Below are 22,713 nucleotides of genomic sequence, written 5' to 3'. Positions count from 1 at the left end.
TTGTACGGCAGAATCGGTCCATTAATTTAGTATTATTGAAACCAACACTTTTCAAACCTTCACTAAAAATCTAATTGTACATTCACTGAAAATTATAAAAAGAATGAGATTTTTAGTTCAGTAGTTAGTATTTGTAGTAATATTGTAGATTTAGTATGCATACTTTTTCCCCTGCTCGTCTACTATTTTCTGCAGATGTCTTGTGGACATTTGCTATTAATCATTACGGTCTCTAATAATAACACTTATAAGAAAGAAGTGATGACCCAGCACAGTGGCTGTTGCATTATTAATCATTAGCATTAGCTAAGTGCAATCCGTAATCCGTAATACATAATCTAATTCTGCTCAATTATTACCGTTGCAAAAGTTGCAAGGATGAAGAAAAAATATCTAGGAAAAACTACAAGTAACTATTAGATTTCTATTCTCACATATGATTTATGCACGTTGCACTAAATGTATGAATGATGTAAATTGTTGATGACTTTATGCTAAATGACTTAAATATGATTTAAAATAACAAATACTATTTAAGGATACATGAAAAACAGATTTTTTAAACCTTTAAATTTTTTTTAAATCAAAAAGCCAGTAAACTTTTTATTTTTTTTATTATTTTATTTTCAAAAGTTTTTTCGCTTTTAAGCGATATTATGAAACAGTATGAAATTTTGTTCAGTTTTCTACATAAATAACTTATTGTCAGTAAAAATAAGTACTCGTGTCGGACACTCGAAAAACTCGTTTTAATTTTTTTTTTGCTAATTTTAATAAATTTTACGTTGTAATTTTATTATCATTTAATGCTAAAACGCAGTTTGAACCAATATTTTTCAAAAACACAGAACAATTTATGATGAAAGATCAAAATCAGGAACAAATCGTAATTTTTTTTTTGTTACTTACCTAAAACTATTCAGTATCATTCCCAATCAATATCTTACGAATAGTTTTTGATTTTTTAAATTCGACTCAGTATTGTGAGCTAAAACGTAGATGAAAGGTTTTGCAAATTACAAAGAAAGAGCTCGGCAGATCGTCGCACAAAACTAAGTCCTCATCGAGATACATCGAATGGTTTTTAAATTGTTTAACTCGGCCGAGCCCTTTTTTATTAAACGTGCATTCAAGGCTAAAGAATCTGTTCAATCATACTTTCTCCAAATTTGGTCTCATACGATTCAAAATAGCTTGAAACATAGAGAAAACATAAAATTAGCGAATCGGATTTTTGGACGAAAACATAAACTTCTCCTTCGGAAAATTGAAAAAAATATAATTAAATTAATTTTCCTGGGACTATAATATTTTCAAAGTTTCATTAAAATCGTCAGAAAAAAATTAACATTTGATTACAAAGAAATGGCATGGCCAATGTTTGTCAAAAACTAAAATTTTCCAATGATATCTTTCAAATAGTTTTTGAACTTTAAAAATCAATTCCGTTTTTATGGCTAAAATGCAGACTAAATTCGTGCATATTTTTGAGAAAATGTCGATGAAAAGTCTATTTTTGGCTCACGTCAAAAGAACGCTGCTCATTTCTTTTTTAACTTTGGTGAAAATTTGAAATTAAACGACTTGTCGTACAGTCTAGATAGTTTAGTATGTTCTTTAAGACCATGATCTCTGTTCGAAAAAAAATCAACAATTAATTAGGAAGAAACGTCGTGATCGATTTTTGCCAAAAATTAATTAGCACGATTCCTAACCAATATCTTATATACAAACGGTTTTTAAATTTTCAAAATCCATTCAGGATTTTTAATCATTTTAGACAAATTTTCACCTATTTCAGCTACTTTTCATCTAGTTATGTCGAATGGCTTGCGAATTTTTCAATTCTTTTCAGGTTTTTTTGAGAAAACGTCGACAAAAAGTAAAAAATCAAAAATTATTTTTGGTCTCATTCAAAATTGGTCTCATTTAATTCAGAGTCAGTAGAAACGTCGAGTCAATGTAAAATTAGTAAATTAAATTTTCTCATGAAAACTTTTTTCATCTCATCATGTCTTAAAAAAGAATTTCACTTCATTTACAGTTGCAGCAATAATTGAAATACTTTTGATACGAGGAGTTCTTTGCCGCTACAATTGTACTATTTTAAGATATCATACTTGGAACAGCCTATGCAAATGCACATGACCTCTTGATTTCAGAGAATCAGTTCATTACATTAATTATAAGATTTACTGTATATTTCAAATAAACAGCACTATTAAAATCCCGTAGGGTAAGTTATAGTAATAGCAAAAAAATTAAAAATTGAAATTTTTTACATTTTAAAACCTTCTGAACATTTTAGGCAAAAGTTGATGTGTGTGGGCATGTGTATGTATGTGTGGGTATAAATTTTCGTCAACGTTTTCCTGAAGACAGATCAACCGATTTGAATAATTCAAAAAAGATCAATTTTTTTATGGGCAGTACCAACAATTTTCCTAAAGCCAATCTGAATTATTATCTAACAATAAGTTAGACATGGTTTATATTCTATTTCAATTTTGATACCGACGCCCATATAGAAGGCACTTCCATAATAATATTTTGCAAACCTTTGACCTGACCAGCTGACTCACAAAAAAGCAACCGATCTCGAGATATTCAAGTTTGTAGCGTTGCGCGATTTTCACCGCAAACTGCATAAAAACTAAAAAGTGCAAAAGTGCATTCGCGATTTGCCACCGCAAGAATGAAACACTTCTCGCTTCTTAACCTCACGACTTCGAAATATTAGGAACATTGCACAGCTGACGGTATCTTGTCGGATAGAATTGATTTATTAGTTAATTTATAATATTACAAGACTGAAATTTTACGATGTTAGAATTGTAAACGTGATGAATTTGCTAAATTAACTAGTTGAAAATGTCATTTTGCCTTAAGTAAAAACAATAGTTTTCGAAGTCAAAACCGGCACGGTAATTTTTAGTTATGCTAATTCGGGACAGGGGACAGGGGTGAATGCTAAATATTATAATATGATTTCAAAATAACAAATACTGTTTAAGAATACGATAAAAATCTGTTTTTTTTCAAATGAGTATTTTTTTAAATCAGAATTTCTGACCAAGAACTTCATCATTCATTTATATGCTATATTTTATCTTATATTTTTGGATCTATGTGTACTTCCAATTTTCAAACTTATTATAAAATTTTGTTCAATTTTCTTTACAATTATTTTAAAACAAAGAGCACTTATTCCAGGCAGTCAAGAAGTTCATTTTCATAATTTCGCAAAATTGAAAATAAAAGTTTAAAATTATGAATGTGAGAGGCTACTTTAACTCAACTTTTTATTATATATAAGCTACTATTACTTTTATTACAAGCTATACCTGTCATACATAACATTGTCAGATATTTGATGGGTAGTTGTAATTTAATCATATTTAAATAAAATTTTCAACTATTAATTTCGAAAATAAAACTTTCAATTAGATCTAAACATTACGACTTTTAATTAAATGTTTTCAAACACATTTAAAAAATTATCTGTAATTATATTATACAAAGAAACGGCTCTGCCGATCGTTGAGCAAAACTGACAAACGCAAGTTCTTATTAAGTTACATCAAATGAATTTTAGTTGGTTAACACACACGCACTTACTTTTCCCAAATTTGGTCTCATTCGATTCAGAGTGAAAAATTGAAAAAATTATTAACATTTACATAAAATTAGCGAAACTGCTTTTTTTATTAAAACATAAACTTCTGCTTCCGGAAGTTAATAGATTTTGTTAAAATAATTTGGTGCTTTGTTTAATCATTCAACGTTCAAGTTTGTCTCTAGTTCTGTTCAGTTTTGGGGGTCTCTGACTTTGCATAATTTGACTTAATATAGTTTTTTACCATTTGCATTGAATCCAATCATCTGATTATTTATAAAACCAAAAAATGCAACTTATTTTTGGTTGGCCATCTATGGTTTTATAAAAAGTGGAAGAATCATTAAAAGTTGAAGCATTAAAATATGGTAAATATGGTAAATATGGTATGGTAAAACTCTAAAATGGCTGTAGGCAGGTCTAGCAAAATAGCTAGTAAAATATAAAAATAGATAATAATTATTTATTATTGGCTCTTACATATCTCCTATTATTAGTTGAAATATCTCCTTGAACCAATATAAATTATAATCGGATTGAAAATAAATAGTAAAGTGTTTTTCATATATTTTTATACCAAATAAAAATTCTACTAAAAATAAATCTAATATAGATAAAATAACTATTCAGTTGCTATCTAAAAAAGATACGTAATTAAAAAATATTATCATAAAAACTCATAGGACTCTTATGGACCGATTCTCCCGCACAACAATCCAATGCTATGGCAAGGCTATTTTATGAATAACTTTCCATAATAAATATTGCCAAAAGCTATGTGGTTACTGTGCAGTCAGGCGTTTTTCTCAAGTTGTCAGATAAAACCTAAAACCGCATAAATTCAAAAAAACAATCTTGGATAACAGGGTCTTTTTGACCCAGCTTCATAACATACAACTGACGTTGCAGTTTATGTGTAAAACGTCTGAATGCATAGCAAATATATGACATTTTAACAGTATTCAGTATGATTCAGTAGCATAATGTATGGAAGTTGGAGCGTAATTGGCCTTGCCATAATATTGGTCTGTGGTGAGACAGAATCGGTCCATTAATCTCTTTTTGCTGTTCCAAAACAATAATAAATTTATTTTTATGAATTAATCAAATCAGACTCTCTGGTGTTTCAAAAATGAATTACCATTTTTCGTTCTTTTTGTCCAGTATTTTTGAAACGGCTGGACCTGCCTTTGCCAAAAACTTAAAGCACATCTCCTTAATAATACGAATCAAATGTTTTTTTAATTAATCAAATCGGTTGATCCGTTTTCCCGAAATCGTCGACATAAATTTGTATCCGCATATACATACATACACACGCACAAACATACACACATACATCATTTTTTTCTAAGGTATGGCAAAGTGTTCAGAGATCTTTAAAACGTAAAGATATGTGGGAGTAGTAATGAATATGAAAGTAAAAACTCCACTTGTATAAAAATATATAAAATTTATTGATTATAAAAATTAATGATATGAAAATATGACAAGTCCAATTGTTTTCTCTACCATGACTAGCCTGCTTGAACCCCACAGATATATAAAAAAATTAAGTTAAAAATTTAAGTTAAAAAAATTCAAATAATTTATTGTGTTTAATTTTTACATGTTCTCACGAATTGCAAGAGCTTCAACCTCAATGTCTTAAAAAAAAATAAAAGGTACACAAATTCAGACATATAAGTTATTTATACTACAAACGTTTAAGGCAAGTGCGAAAGGTTTCTCTATTTAAATCTAAACTTATATATTTGTGTGGATGTATGTGTGTTCATATTGTTTTGAAATGTTTAGGCAGTTTTGTGGTTTGCGATACGATGATGGATGTTACAATTTCTCTGTATCTCATTATCGGCGGGATGTTGAAAATTCCATCTGGATTGAATATTGTTAGTAGTCACGTTGAATCATCGTGGTTATGATGCACTTTTGTCTATGCATAACAAAAATGTTTTTTCAACATCAACATAGGTGAGAGAGACATTGAAGATTTATATTGCGAATTTATTACGGTGTGCATTATTAATTTTACTCACATTTGTAATCGCAATGATAATAATTTTTATATTAAAATGCAGATCATATTTGCAATATCAACTTTATTTTTCAAAATATTTTCTGCTATTATTACTTCTATTATATATATACAACTATATATGCAGGTAAAAATATATATAAGAAATATGATTTAAAATGTAGAAGCAAATAAATCTCGAATAAGCGTACTTTATTTTGGTATGATTTTCAACTTTTAAATAAATTAAAAATAATCATAATTTATTATAAAAATGAACAGTTTCCAAATGATCTGATTCTACAAACTACGATTCAATACTCAGAAATCACGTTTCTGCTTTTTATTCCAAGAATTTTACTTCCGCGCAATTTTAATATTAATATGCAAATAATTACAAGCTGAACTCGTGTTATAATTTAATTAATTTGTGTTATTTAAAGCAAAAAATAGTATAAAAACTCTTGTAAATATATCTAAACATTGAACCGGCAAAGTACTGGGTGATTAAAAGATAAAACTATGAAAAAAATCATAATTGTTACTGTAATTAAAATTAATTTTTAACAAATTTTATTTATAAAATAATAATGTGAGCTCGTAGAAACTATAAAAGGTATTAATAATTACGTAGATTTTTGGTACTTTTTAATTTCAATTCGTTATGGTTATTAACATATGAGTGTTGATTTTATTACATTCTTGAAAATCGTTTTGCATAATATACAAATGAGATAGAATAATAATAAAAGTTCATATAAATATTCAAATTGATATTTGAATGTTATATTATGTTATATGTTATGTTATGAATGTTATACACTTCTAGTCAATTTGTGTCAGATAGATGCCATATCAGGGTTTATTTTAATATATGTATGATTATTATATATAGAGGTACCTTCCCTTAATTAATGAGTTTATTTTCTTTTTTATATAATTAATTATAGTTGTTCTTTTATAATTAACCTCCCGTAAGTTACTGTAATCGCCCAAAAATCGAAATTGAATTGTAATCGTCCAAAAATCGAAATTGAAATTTTTTTCATATCTCTTTTTCATATTCACATTTTGGCATACCTTAGAAAAAATGTATGTGTGTGTATGTATGATCCATGTTTTTGGGTGCACGGATCAACCGATTTAAATGGTTCAAAAAGCGTTCGATTCCTATTAACAGGGAGATGTGCTGATTAGTTTTTGGCAAAGGCAGGTCCAGCCATTACGAAGATCATAGAGATATGGAACAAAAAGTACAGAAAATAAAAATCCAGTTTTTGAGAGAATGGAGTATCCGATTTGAATGATCTAAAAAACATTCAATTTGTAATAATGATTGGGAGAAGAAGTGATTAGTTTTTGGCAAAGGCAGGTCGAGCAGTTTTGGAGATACCGAGCTAATTGTATAAAAAAATGGCAGTTTTGAGAGAATTTAACGTCAGATTTGACTGACTCAAAGAACTTTCTGCTTGTTTTAACAAAATAATTGCTTTTGGAAAAAAGTTTGTTTCAAATTTATTATTTTTAATCTATTTGAAATCATTTAATATTCCTCGAATATTTCAGTACGGAATTGGAAGTTACAGCAAATTGCCTTAAGGCACCATGCCATGCACCAAACTAGGCAAAAAAGGCATGTTTTTTTTCAAATAAATACCAGGTGAATTGTTATATGAGCAAGAATAACGACAATAAACTGCACTGCAATATTTTTAAAGGTTGCCAAATAAATTGGAAACAAACTGAAAATATAGAGCATGATGCTAGAGTATCACGACATTTCTCGCGTTTATCATCGGCAAATTTTAGTAGCTGTTATATATAAGGTAGGTTTCTTACCACGACTAGTGAATTCCAGTGGTTATTTTATTAGAGTTAGTTAGAATTCTAGTTCTCCTGTTACAATTTTTCACCTGCACTTCTTTAAAATAATCTTTGTTAAATTTGTGGTCACCCTGTATTCCATTACGAACCGTGTTTATCTGACCATAAATGACAAGAACTAGCTAATTAGTTCGTTATCAAAGGTATTCGACGTGAGCTCGTACTTTGCACCTAAGCCGCGCCAACGGCGTTCGGTTAAAGTTCGCCCTGTGTCGCACTCTTATCAACATATATATCTATAATAATTTGTTCGTTATCTTCGAGAATAGGAAGTTCTTTTCGCTGTTTAGATACATTGTATGTCGTGTAAGTATAAGGTGATTTTATATACTTTAACGATCGAGTGCTTGAGCGCTGCTAAAAATATTACGATCGTAGGTCAAATAGTTTTTCAGATATACGCATTTGAAATATGCAAAAAGTAGCAAATATAGATTGTAGCGGATATCTCACGAACGGTAATAATGTATAAGAGGTATCAAAACTTTTTACACCAGCTAATAGATACTTTAAATACAAAAATTTTATTTATAGACATCATAGCCCTATCGCAGATTTTTTTTGATGGTGTACACATTTGAAGCATTTGAAAAGTAGCAAATGGTTTTTATAGAATATCTCTAGATCAGTAAGAGGCATCATAAAACTTTTTACACCAGCTGATAGATATTTTAAATAAGAATATTTCATCCATAGACCTCATAGTTCTATCTCAAAAATTTTCAAAGTTGTAAAAATATAATTATAAAATAATGAATCGATAGATTTATTCAATTAATAACATATAATTATATATAGGACGTTTTTTTCATGCAAATTTATAACTTTATTGACTTCCCGCAAGTTGAGTTATTGTAATTAGCCAAAAATCTAAATTGAAAACTTTTGCATATTTCTACGTTTCAGGGGTTTCTGAACATTTTGGCATAGAAAAAATGAATGTATGTGTGAATCTGTGTATTTAGTAATACAATTTTGCCCACGTTTTCGGTCGTACGGAACAACCGATTTGAATAATTCAAAGAGCATTCGATTCCTATTGATAAGGAAACGTGCCGATAAGTTATTAAAAATATATATTATATTAATATATATATATATATATATATATATATGTATATGTATTAAAATAAAAATATCCTCAGATGGATTCATTTGATGTTATGTTATTGTAAACATTCTTAAGTGTTATGTGCTATAAGTTTGTTGCTATATAATACATGAGCGATAAAATATATAGCACCTATAATTATTGCTTTGAAATACTTAAAACAATTGTTATTAATCAATGATCAATATTGATTAATTGTTGATTTGTTTCCTCGAATTCTGGTACGGGACTCCCAGAAATTTGCCTTAAGGCACGATGTCATGCGCCACTAGTTTTTATTTCAACGGCGACAAAACTTATGGACCGATTCCGCCGCATAACAGACCAATGTTATTGCAAGGCTATGTTATGAAGAACTTTCCATACTAAATTTGACAGAAACCGTGTGGTTGCTGTGCAGTTAGGCGTGTTTCTGAGGTTGTCAGATAGAAACCGCACAAATGTCAAAAAAACAATCTTAGAGAACAGGGTCTTTCTGATACAGCTTTATAACATACGAGTCACGTTGCAGTTTATGTGTAAATGTATTAGCCTGAATGCAGAGCTAATACATGACATTTTGACTATATTCAGTATGATTCAGTAGCATGATTATGGAAGTTGGTACGTAACATGTAAGGTGACCATAAGTCCCGATTTGGCCGGGACAGTCCCGGACTTTCACCTTGTGTCCCAGGTTTTCCTAAAAGCAATATTTGTTCCGAGTTTTTAAAAAATAAAAATATAATCTGTGTTTTAGCAATTACTTCATGATGAAATTACAAATATCCATCAAATATCTGAAAACGATGTAAACAATAAGTTTGCCTTTATGAAACAACAGGTTATGAACGGGAAATTTTTCGAATGCAAAATGCAAAATACCAAAGTGTTAAAAAAGAATCTCTCATTGATAGTTTCGGACTTCTATTTTCAATTTTACGAAAAATAGCAATTTTTGTCTTCTATTTTCAATTTTTCAAAAATTAGCTAACCCCCCACTCTGTCCCGTCCCGGATTAGCGGACCTACTAAGTTGCCGTCCCAGTTTTCATCTAAAAAAATATGGTCAACTTAGTAACATGGCCTTGCCATAACATTTAACATCTATTATATAAAATTATGTGGTAATATTGTCAAACTATGGCAGCTCAACAGTTGACCTATCTCTATTTGACGTATTTTATTTACATTGAAAAATATTTCAATACCCACGTATGTACCTAATACAAAGGTGAAACCATTTAGCCGTTATCACGAAATCGTTATCATTAGTGGCATGTGACATCGTTCGGTCATATACAGGACAGACGTTCGACCTCACCTCCTCCATCATATAAAATACTCGTCGCACATCCATCCATCCATCCACCTGGATTTTTCAGACATGTTTGCCTCGACTTGTTTGCCTTCAGCTTTACTGATAATGATAACAGGCTGCATGTCATACCTACTTTTGCTCTGTAAATGCTAACCAAAGCTAAACACAGGGTCTGGGATAATGGATAGATATGACAATGATGCAGACGAATGTAGAAAAAAAAATTTCATATCATATCGGCGAATAAAAAAAATTGTTTTCAGTATAGATTTATGGACCAATTCTGGCCATGTACCTGATTCAGTTTCTTGCTGATAAAAACTAGTCGTATAAGAGATCAATGTTATGGCAAGGCTATGCTACGAAGCATTTCTCATATAAAGTGATATCAAAAGCTGTCAAAATGTTGTGTATGTCCTTGCATTCAGGCATTTTAGATAGAAAGCCTAACCTAGAAATAGCGCACACGTCAAAAAGAGAATCTTATCATAAGTGCATATTTGTGATGTGCCATAATAACATACGAGTAAAGTTATATTTTATGTGTAAAACGCCTGACTGCACAGCAACCATATAGCAATTTGACCTTTTTTAGAACTATTTTATATGCAAAATGCCATTAACATTGGTTTATTTTCCGGCAGAATCGGTCCATTAATTTCAAATGTTGTCATTATATCTACATATCTAAATTCTAATCCAGAGTTATATAAGAGTTTTTTTATTATTTATGGCATTTGATCGTGTGGTCATTTAGCCTCTTGTTACAGAATTAAAATTTTACAAATTTATAAATAACAGAGAAATACATATTTTACAAATTGTTTGTTACATAGGATTGTGACTTAATTCATAAAACCTTAATAATAATACCTTAATAACTAATACTTTAATATAAGAGTTAAAATCGTGTACTTTTATAATTTCTATACATCGAGTTTTTTGTCATTTTTTCATAATCCTAATAAATATTTTTATACATAATATGTAAATGAATTCATCACATATCTTGCTTTTGTGGAGGTATTTTTGTTTAATTAATTATAATCAGACTCATTCTTATTTAAAATACAATTATTACAAATGAGGTAAATACAAGTTTATTAAACAAATATTTATTTCGTGAGCACATTTTTTTACAAAGATCACTCTGTATACAAACTTCATATGGAACATACAAAAGAATGTTAGCAAAAAAATCCATCATTAGAGTTGAAATAACTATTAATTTAATTTATTTCTTGCAAAATAATTGTTTCTGGCTAATTTTACTTTTTTATTCTTTTTGTTTACATATTGCTATTGTATTGGCTTAGGTGATCCTTTTTACCCCAACTACATGCAATCTATTCTAGATGTTACATGAAAAAACTGTTGAATTTAACTTAAAAGTAACAGTACATCTTAAATTAAATAATTTAGACTTAAAAATTATGTTCAGGTATCGTAAGCTAAATAACACTGCTCAAAATGAAAAATATTAGCAACAAAAAATTCGTTTGTAAAAAAATTTAAAATGTGGCTATTTTATTTTCTGATATTGAGTTCCTCGATTCAAGACAATGGCTGGATTTACACTTCTTGCCCTACACTTTAAAATAGTATCCTAAGTCTAAACTTTGCTTGTTTTTGCGATAATGGCGATGGACCTTTTTACTTGCAGACTTTTAAGCCACTCTCTATTCTATTAATGTTGTAATATTGGGGGTAGAAAAAAAAACGCTTTTTGCAAATGCTTACAGCTAAAGAAATACTTACAAGATTTTTGTGTGATTGGCAAGTATTTGAATTCAGTCAAAATTTACAGTGACTTTACCCCTTAAGTCTAAAGAAATCCATAAGTTTTATTATTTCCACACTTCGTTTGTAAGTCGTATTTGGAACCACTAATTACAATAATTAATTTTATTTAATTATTTTATCCTGCTTAATATTTAAATTTGAATAGCCCTGTCGTTTCGTCTATACATAATTTTCAAAGCCCAGATAACTCTTATCAGTCAGAAAACTCTACGTGCATTTTGAATCATTTGTTAGATCGTTGAACACATGCACGCAATAATGAATTAATTGTCATGTTTTTAGCACAATTGCTTTGGCCGCCAATATATAATTTGTACAGAAATTTGTATGATAATAAATAACAGATAAATATATTACTGGTATTGACACAAATTGTTATTCATTGTTTTTAAAACTTTAGACTTATATGCATTTTGCCTAGGTGAGAGTACAGTGATCGAAAAGTTTTGGCTAAGATTACTTGCAAATATCGTGTATTTTTTTAATACTACTGGAACTTCCAAACGAGTTCATTTATTATTGCTATTCTAAATCAATTCTTTTAATTGACTAATTTCCCAATTTGTCAAATATGACCTAGCATAAATCTTGTATCTACTAATTATCTCTTCAACCAGGATAATTCTCTAGTTATCCCAAATTTGTAAAATCACCAAATATTTTATTTTTGCAGTTTTGCCATCTAAGTATTTAAATGCCGCTCAATAAATATTTATTATCACGAATATCAAATTGGAATGTGGTCTTGTTGGCGTATATTATATTTATGGATTATTCATTCGTGCTCTCAACATTTCATGTCATATCGAATACTTATAAAACATGTTTGGAGAGTGCTGATTTGTAATAATTTGTCAAACATTGATATATATATATATATATATATATATATATATATATATATATTAGGGTGGTCCTTAATATGGACATTTTCGAATTTCCTTGCTCTCAAGGACTTAAACGGTTCCAAATTGATAAAAAAACAATTCTCTGAAAGTTTTAGCTCTTAATATTGTCCTTTAGATCGAGCGCAATTTAATCAAAGTTTTGTATGAAATAGCATGAAAAAAATTCAAAAATATAGCGGAGCGTCGAATTTTCAATAAAAAATGACACGAATTTTTACTTTTAATTCTATTGTCGCTAAGTTATACCTAAAATTTTTTTTTTAATTTTAAAAAATTTTTCCATGCTATTTCCATACGAAGTTTGATTGAATTGCGCACTATCTAAAAGTTGTGCACTATATATGTATATGTATATATATAACCAAAATTTTGTTATTTATTTACTTTGTCCATCACCCTGGATATCTACATCACTCAGGTGAGTGATAAATAGTTAGGTTTTTTTACAAACGAATATAGTTTTTATGAAGTTTTATATTATCCTGTACAAATAATTTGATAAAAATAATCTTTACGCTGAAAATTAAATTATATTACGTTTCTTTTATATGTTGCAAATTTATTCTGGTTTAACTCCATAAGTCTCGAATGTTATCAGGAGTGATAACAAGAAGAGGATGAACAAGCAAATTATTGGCTATAACAGGGTTTCGCCTGATACTTTTTTGTAGTATTTGCTATATATTTAAATGAGGCTAATGCTAATATTTAATAATGTGTTAATTTATCCTCTTTTATTACTATTTCAAAAGATCCGTTAACCGACACAGCTGACGATGACCTGTATCAAGACTATCAAGTACCTATAGTAAGTCTACTTGTTGGTTGCACGGAAGGCAAAAGAGGCAAAAGGTTGAGATGAGGTGAATTAAATTCCCACCGAGCTCCTCTCAGACAGGTCATAGTTTATTTCACAGCGTTTTCTGTGAATCTAACACAATACAATAGGTGATCTCTCGCAGTCAGAGTTCCTTGATCGCAAAGCCCGGAAATATACACACAAAAGTCTTTAGTTATAAATGATTTATTTAAAAAAATAATTATTATGTCATGGTTATATTTAGTTCACGTTCAAAAAATTGATAAATTACTATTTTATATATGCAAATTTTCATCACGTTCTTTCCAAATCATGCCTATAGTAAAGATATGTTGCACAAATTTTCCCAACACGTGTTGCATTTGCATTTTTGGCTGTCCATTACCAAAGACAAATTATATATTACAATTTCAATTATACAGCGTAAATTGTTATGTTTAAACTAACCCGACAATAAATTGTATTCAAAATAGTAATAAATATTTGTACGTTAACTTATTTTCGTAATATTGACATATCTGTCTTGCTAAATATATGAACAAATAAACTCTGGCGACACTATAATTATGAAATGACATTTTGAATTGACATGTTGCATTGAAATTGATAATTAAAACATTTGATATCGAATAATGTATATATATATATATATATATATATATATATATATATATACATATATATTATACGTAACATACAAGTAATTGGAACCTTACTCGCTAGATTCTAATATTTGCATTTACGTTGTGAAATTATTGTTTTTATTCCACTTTATTCTTTTTCTAGTATTGTTTTTATTATTCAGAAATTTAATTTATTAATTTTATCATTATTATTAATTGCTTTTATTTTATATTAAATCATCATACTACGGATATCATTTTAATGAAAATGCTATCCTTTATTTTAAACTCTTTTTTAAGTTCCCGTAGGGTAAGTTTTAGTAATCGCAAAAAAATCGAAAATGAAAATTTTTATATATCTTTACGTTTCAAAGGTTTCTGGACATTTTGGCATACCTTAAAAAAAATGGATGTATGTGTGTGTATGTGTGTGTGTGCGTGTGTGTGCGTGTGTGTGTGCGGATACAAATTTTTGTCGACGATTTCGGTAACCGATTTAAATAATTCAAAAAACATTCGATTCATATTGATAAGGAGACGTGCTGATTAGTTCTTGGCGAAGGCAGGTCTAGTCGTTCCGAAGATATGAGGCAAAAAGTGCCAAAAACGGTAACTCAGTTTTTAAGAGAACGGCGCGTCCGATTTTAATAATTCAAAAAACATTTTACTTGTATTGACAAGATAAAGAACTGATCAAATTTTCATGAAGGCAGGTCTAGCGGTTTCGGAGATCTAATGAAAAAAGTAAAAAAATGCCATTTAGCGGTCAAAAAAGATCATGAGATATATGCACATCAAATTATCAGATAGTTTATAGAGATTTTAACAATAAGTATAAATTTTGTTTGCATTCCTATGGGTTCCGTATCAATGATATTCGTTAGAGGCGGCGCGGCGCTTACGCGCTTCGATATTTCGTCTCTATACAGTCAAAGCAGTACGATTGCTTTGAAAAAAAGTGCAGAATTTCCAAAATATTTCAAAATAAATTTTTCTTCAAAAAGTCTTTTTTTTTCAAAAAATAAGTAAATATTTGTCAAATTTTTAGTTTCTCAAAAATCTAATTTTTTCGAAGTAATTTTTTTTCAAAAATGTTAATCGTTTTTTAAAAAAAAATAATTTTTGGTACGGGAAGTTGCTGCGATTTGCCTTAGGGCACGATGCCATGCGCCCCACTAGTTTAACATTGGTTTTCAAAGCGGAATGGAGCAACAACTTTATCATCTCAACTTTATATACATATTTTGATAAAACTAACTATTTTCTCCAACAAGTTCACCAAACGCATTAATTACCCCAAACCATATTATCACCAATTCACCTTTCACATATTAATCCGAACTAAAACCAATGTACGCACATTTAGGTGCGTAACACAGGTGCACGTGCTAATCAACGCACGTGCGAAGCTACCTGTGCTCTTATTCGGGTGCACGACGCGACACGACGAGACGCCCCTCTCGCCTCTCTCTCTCGCTCTCTCCCACTCTTTTGCGCCGGTAAACGCACCTTGGTAGAATACACCTCAGTTGCTCGGCGCAATCCGAACGGAACGGTCGGTAGATAATAGATTTAGTTACGTGTGATTTTATGTGAAAAATTTATTTAGTAGTAATAACAAACTTTGGACTATAATAGTATCATTTGGTGATAAATCAAAATTGGAAAAAATTGTTACTGTGTGAGATTTACCTGAGTTGTGGACTCTTCTGCAGTGATACCTAATTGGTAAAGTGTTTACATGGGATACCTCTTTTGCGTCATTTACCAGTGTCCTCCAGAGCATTCTTATCCTTGCACCACAAATGTGTCTCCAGTATCATTGTCACCTTACACTATTTCTATGACGTCAAACTTGTAAACACATACCTGATATGAAACACGTGTAATCAACAAGCACGTGCAAACAAAGACTTCCAGGTGTCGTGTGGACCTACGGCTAATTTTCTAACAATTTCCTAAAATTCCTATTTTTTTTTTACCACGTGCCTGTGTCGAAGTTCACGTGAACAAGAGTGCGTTTATTTATATCGTCGGATTTGTGTGTACGAGTGCGTTGTATATATAGACCAGAATAGAAGACGGTATTCTCGGCCAGGTCGCCGAAGGAAGAAACCCGAACTTATGAGATGCAGTGCAGATTCAGAACATTTAAGATTTAATTTGAATTAAATTTTAAGTGTAAAAGTGCGTGACTAAAATTTTTATTTACCCCAAAGACACCCCGACTTGTTTGGGAGCATTTGCCTGTTATTTAACAACAACGTGGTAACTAGTATAGGTAGTTTCTTGACCGCCCGAAGACTTAATAAGTTACTATTATCATTTTATAAATTGGATCTTTGTGTTTATTATAACGTGTGTGATTCTTAGTTGGATTAGTGTTTCTACATTTTTGGCAGTGACAAATTATATTTTTTAATTAATGATGTTAAGTGTTTTGTGAAAAGTGACATAAATTATTCGCAAGGAAATTTTCATGAAGTGTTCCTCATTCGTAAAATGCGTGAAATTGATACAGAGGCTCCTGTAGTTTGGCCAGCTTGGTGTTATTCAGGTAAGAGATTTTTTTATTTTATGGGACGCATTTTAGTTTTACATGTAAAAATATAAGGAAAACAAAAAATCAGTATTTTTATATACAGCAAAAAAATACCAGTCCAAGATGTTTGCCTCGGTATGTTTGGTTCATTACCACCATCGGCTAAATTTTTGTTTTTCTCTTGCCCTTTGTCTTTGCTTCCGGGAACCGCCGTTTGGCATTACTTCATGGGGGGAGGACCTAGAATACTATGATTTTCACTCCTCTACAAACTAGCTCTGCTTCTTTCCATATAACGTAAGTCTATGAGGACTTCCCTTGCATAAAAATAAAAATCAGTAAAATGTTTTGATTGCCAATATTTTTTTTAAATATATTTTAACTAGAAAATTTGAACCCAAACATTGTGGATATAAGTTTTTAGCTCACCAACATCTAAACACCCCTCCCCCCGCTCTTTCACATGTTCTAATCCGTCATGGATTTCATGCAAAAAATGATCACCTTACTATATATGCAAATAAAAAACAACAAATTCTATTTAAACAATTTTTTTTATGTTTTTTGCCGCTTGGCAGTATTTTAAGGGGGAGGATCTAGAATACTTATTTTTTCTTTTGCTCGTAATTCGCTCTGCTTCTTTCTATATAAGTCTACGAGCACTTCCCTTACGTAAAAATAAAAATCAGTAATCAAAAGCCTATATAATCAAAAACAACAAATTCTGTTTAAACATTTTTTTGGTAATAATGAATTATTCCATTTTACGGGAACTGCCGTTTGGCACTATTTTAAGGGGGGAGTATCTAGAATACTATGATTTTCTCTCTTTTCTCCTTCTAGTTAGTGCAATTCGTTCTTTCTAAGTAATGCAAGTCTATGAAGACTTCCTTTGCATAAAAATAAAAATTAGCAATTAAAAGCCTATATATGCAAATGAAAAACAATAAGTTTTTTTTAAACAAATTTGTTGGTATTAACGAGTTATACCATTTGCTAAATAATGTTTGCACTTTTGTGTATAAAAATGTTGTTTCAGGTTGAAAAGCATAGCAAAAGTTAAAAATATTGATATTGTTTAGTTTTAATTGTTAACAATGTTACAAAATTGAAATTTATGCACCAATTCACGAAGGAGCCAATATTATTTGGTAAAATATCAAAAAAATTCATATGACTTGAAATTACTTGGGGCTTACTTAAATGAAAAAAATAAAATTGATATAAAATTTATGTATTCGGCTTGACTATAACTTACCCTACACGAAGTTAATAAACGCGAAAACATTCATATTGAATTTATCAATAGTTTATTGATGTAATTATTATATTGTAGAATCAGTATTTTTAGATTTAACAATATGTTATAATATGGTTTATTTGCCTCCGAAGCACCAACCAATAGTTTTCAATTAGTCAATAGTTTTTTTATCTATTGATTGTTGCATAGTCAATGTTTATTTATGTTTCAATAAGACATGTAGGTATCATCATTTTTTGATTGTCTGGAATTGATAAAAATCTTATTACAAAAACTGACAAAATTGCCACGAATGTTATCAATTTTGAATCACAATTTTAATTAGTTTTTTAATACGTGTATTATTTCATAATCTCATAAATTTGATATGAGGTGATAATATTTTTTGTGTAAAACTTTGAAGTTCTTAAACCAAAAAGTTACATATATGTCTATGTCGTATAATAAAAAATATATATTGGAAAAATTGTATTAGTAAATGGTAAATGATTTTTGCATCGTACATCTCAAAAACACATAAGTAATATTTATTTATTGACAAACTAATAAGTTTTTTAACTACCCGCGGGGTAAGTTATAGTAATCTTGAAAAAAAAATCGATAATAAAAAATTTTATATATCTTTACGTTTCAAAGGTTTCTGAACGTTTTGGCATACCTTAAAAAATGGATGTATTTATGTGTGCGTGTGTTCGGATACAAATTTTTGTCGACGATTTCGGGAAACATTTTATTTTATTCTGTTCTTATTTGTTTTTATAAGTATTTGTTTTTACTAAATGAAGAACTGGTTAAATTTTTGAAAGGGCAGGTCTAACGATTTCTGAGGTACAATAAAAAAATAAAAAAAAGCCATTTGGCAGTCAAAAATGATCATTATACATATGGGCATCTAATTATCAGATATTTTATAAGGATTTTAATAATAATACAATTTTTGTTTACATTTCGATGGATTCCGTACCAATGTGTATCCTTTAGAGTACTACGCGTGCTTTTTTTTGAAAAAAAGTTAAAAATATTCAAAATATTTTTTATAATGTAAAAAAATCATTTTTTTTTAAAAAGTCAAATTATTTTTAAAAAAATTAAAATTCTCAAAAATCTTAATTTTTCCAGTTAAAAAAAATTGAAACTTTTTAAAAAAAAATATTTTTTGATGCGAGAAGTTCCAGCAATTTGTCTTAAGGCACGATGCCATGCATTACTAGTTATTAAATACTAAAAATAGTTCTTTTACTATGAAAACTATAATGATTATTATCTCATCTCATCTCATCTTCAGTGTCTGTATGTACTACTAAAATAGAACAGTTTGAAGCAATACATCGAATCGAGACATTTATTGAGTTCAAACCACGCGATTTTCTTGAAAATTAATTACTAAACTTGTACAAAACTAGTGGTGTATAGCATTGTGCCTTAAGACAAATTGCTGGAACTTCCCGTATCGCAATGAAATATTCGACGAATATTATGTGGGGAATCAAGCAAGCTTGGAATTCGAGACAGGAACAAAATCACTTGTAATTTTCATATCATGAAATTTTAAGATCAATAAATTGTTTATATTTTTATACAAATGGAATTTATATTTGTATATACATAACTATTTCCATAAATGATTTCCAATATATTATTTTAAATGGTGTAACTTTCATTATTTTAATTTTATATTTCATTATTCTATTTTATATAAAATTTGTATCCATACACCCACACACATCCTTTCAAAATGTAAAATATGTAAAAAAATTTAATTTCGATTTTTGGACGATTACAATGACTTACCCTATGGGTTTACAATATTGTGAATTTCACACTAATATCAAGATTTATCGTTTACCACTGCTAAAAATGATTATTTCCAATGTGTCGACAACGACAAGTACCGAGCTCGACGTTAAGAATTATGCGTTGTGTGAAACCGCCGAGGTCAAACGTGCATTCGAGGAGGTCGATCGACATCGACATGTGTGTTAGTATTTAATATTTATCGATATTTGTATTGTTAATATCGGTGACAATGTTTATATTGAACGTCCGTGCAAATTATCAATAATGGCACATGTGCATGTATGTGCACATGTGCGATTGTGTGGCGAGACGTGCGAAGCCAATTTGCGAAATGCTGAGTTGGAAAATTGTTCGATGTGGTATTAGCAATTTACTGTTAAAGTTCCAGCAACTTGCCATAAGGCGCGATACCATGCACCACGGTATCGCGCCTTATGGAAAGTTGCTGGCACTTTCTGTACCAAAAATTAACATTTTTAAAAAAGCTTTAAAATGCTTTGAAAACTTGAAGTTTTTGGAAAGAATTGAGTTTTTTCAAAAGTTCTATTTTGTTATATATTTTTTTTTAATTTTGAACTTTTAATTACAACTAGTGGTACATGGCAACGTGCACATTAGCATTTTTAAAAAAGCTTTAAAATTCATAAGAAACTTTAAAAAAATGAGATTTTTGAAAATATTGAAATTTTTGGAAAAAATTGAATTTTTTGAAATGTTAATTTTTTTTTTTTTTTGTTTTTTTTTTGAAAATTTTGAACTTTTTGTAATTAAGCTAGTTGTGCATGGCATCGCGCCTTGAGGCAAATTGCTGGAACTTTTCGTACCGAAAAATTATCTTTTTAAAAAAAATTCAAATATTTTTTTAAAACTTAGAAAAAAATAAATCTTTGAGAATTTGAAATTTTTAAAAATTATTAGACTTTTTTAAAAAATTCGTGTTTTTATGTTTTGATTTTTTTGAGAATTTTGAACTTTTTGCAAAGTAATCGAGTTGCGTGACTGTTTTATATAAGAAAAATCGAAGCGCGAAAGCGCCGAGTTTCTGTCTAACCAATAAGCATTGGTTCGGAACCCATAGAAATGTAAACAAAGTTTATACTTACCATTAAAATCTCTATGAAATATCTAGTAATTTGATGTGCATATGTCTAATGATTATTTTTGACCGCCAAATCGTATTTCTTATACTTTTTTTTGTTGGATCTCCGAAACCGCTAGACCTGCCTTTACAAAAATTTTATTATCTCTTCATTTTATCAATACAAGTATCATGTTTTTTGAATTATTGAAATCGGACGCTCCGTTATCTCAAAAACAAAATTATCATTTTTAGCACTTTTTGCTCAGTATCTTCGAAACGGCTAGACCTGCCGTTCATAGAGTCATTCAAACCGGCTGATGCGTATTCTTGAAATCGTCGACGAAAAGTTGTATCCGCACATACACACACTTACATCTTGTTTTTCTAATGTGTGCCAAAATGTTCAGAAACCTTTGAACGTAAAAATCTATGAAAATTCAGTTTCGATTTCTTTGCGATTACTATAACTTACCCTACACAAAGTTAGCGAAAAATATACTACAACTTTTTATATAATTTGCATGCTATTAACCAGTTTACTGTGATTGACGAATATACTCGTCAAGAAAGAAAATTCATCATGCGTGACTATTTGCTATTAAATATTATACATATTATTAATTTTTTTTCCCTATGATACATATAAATTTTTTAACGAAATTATTCAATAAAACGAAATATCATTTTTTGGCAGTACGACAATATAACTTTCTATATATATGTTCACTATATAACTTCCAATACATCAATATCAAATTTTACTCTAGAATTAATAATTATTAACTTCTAGGATAAGTTATTGTAATCGTCCAAAAGTCGAAATTGAAATTTTTTTACATATCATGTTTCTAATGTTTCCGAACATTTTGGCATACCTTACAAAAAATTGATGTATGTGTGCGTGTGTGTATGTATGTATGGATACAATTTTTCGTATACATTTTCGGGCGCACGGATCAACCGATTTCATTCATTTTTCATTTTTCAGACAATGTTGCAGTACTTATAATAATTTATTTGAAAACATTTAATATACTTCGAACATTTCGTTACGGTACGGATAGTTCTAGCAATTTGCCTTAAAGCACGATGCCATACACCACTAGTTTATTTCTGAATTTGATAAATTGACATTATTTGTATGATCTCTTATACTAAACACTTTTATCCGACTAATTTGATAAAAATTTTGAGTGTAATGTTTTTACCTAAGATCCTCACTTTGACCACAATCATTTGGAGAGTTCACGTAAAAACCAATACGCGTTTGAGTTGGTTGCTGACACGGCCAATATTATCACAGGTGTTTGTAGCCTTTTGTCACCTTGTGCCATGACGTGGACGTGGACGTGACGACGTCTCGGTTCTCATTGTGCTCTTTCCAGTCGAGATACTACAAAATATACTGAAAAAATTATAAAAAAAGAATATTTTAAATCAGAACTTCTCAGTAAAACATACTTTATAAGAGGAGGTAATGCACATAGATAGGTAATAGATTTATTTGGACATAAATCTAAAGTCTCTAAAGTTTTCTTCTAATCATTAAAAATAATTCTAAAATATTAGCAAGTTGTTTTGATCAAATCCAACAACAACTTAAAGCTCATTTTCAATTATCTAAAAAAAACTCTGATAAAAGATATAATTTTTTTGTATGGCCAAGGATCTTTTCAATATAGAGCCAGTTACATAGGAATTCATAAAATTAATCTTACTAACATGTTAATCTCCATGATATCAGAATTTTTTTCACACGGGGCCATGATAACTTTATTAAATATTTTAGTTAAAAATGTATCAACGAAACTTAATATATCAAAGAAACCAAAGAAATGTTAAATTTGTTAAGATTATTGGAACAACTTGTAGCTTTTTGGGCAATATTTCCCTTTGGTTTTAATTGCCATTTTTTAATCCATATTCTCTTATGATCATCAGCAAATTTTTG

General features: G+C 29.5%; 1 protein-coding gene across 1 annotated transcript in view; it reads left to right on the top strand.

Moving 5' to 3' along the window:
* Positions 1-16,478: 16,478 nt before the first annotated feature.
* LOC113388336 (homeobox protein 5-like) overlaps positions 16,479-22,713 on the top strand; it is a 231,617-nt gene continuing 225,382 nt past the window's right edge. Inside the window, exon 1 of the mRNA XM_026625725.1 lies at positions 16,479-16,638. Within this exon, the coding sequence (XP_026481510.1) occupies positions 16,584-16,638 (55 nt within the window). The 5' untranslated portion in view covers positions 16,479-16,583. The remainder of the gene's footprint in view (positions 16,639-22,713) is intronic.

Source organism: Ctenocephalides felis, unplaced genomic scaffold, assembly GCF_003426905.1.
Source record: "Ctenocephalides felis isolate EL2017-DRISC unplaced genomic scaffold, ASM342690v1 CF-g0.4_SCAFFOLD_03572, whole genome shotgun sequence".
In the NCBI taxonomy this organism is placed as follows: Eukaryota; Metazoa; Arthropoda; class Insecta; order Siphonaptera; family Pulicidae; genus Ctenocephalides; species Ctenocephalides felis.
Note: the sequence above shows the minus strand (reverse complement) of the source record. Positions and strands in the feature narration are given on the sequence as shown.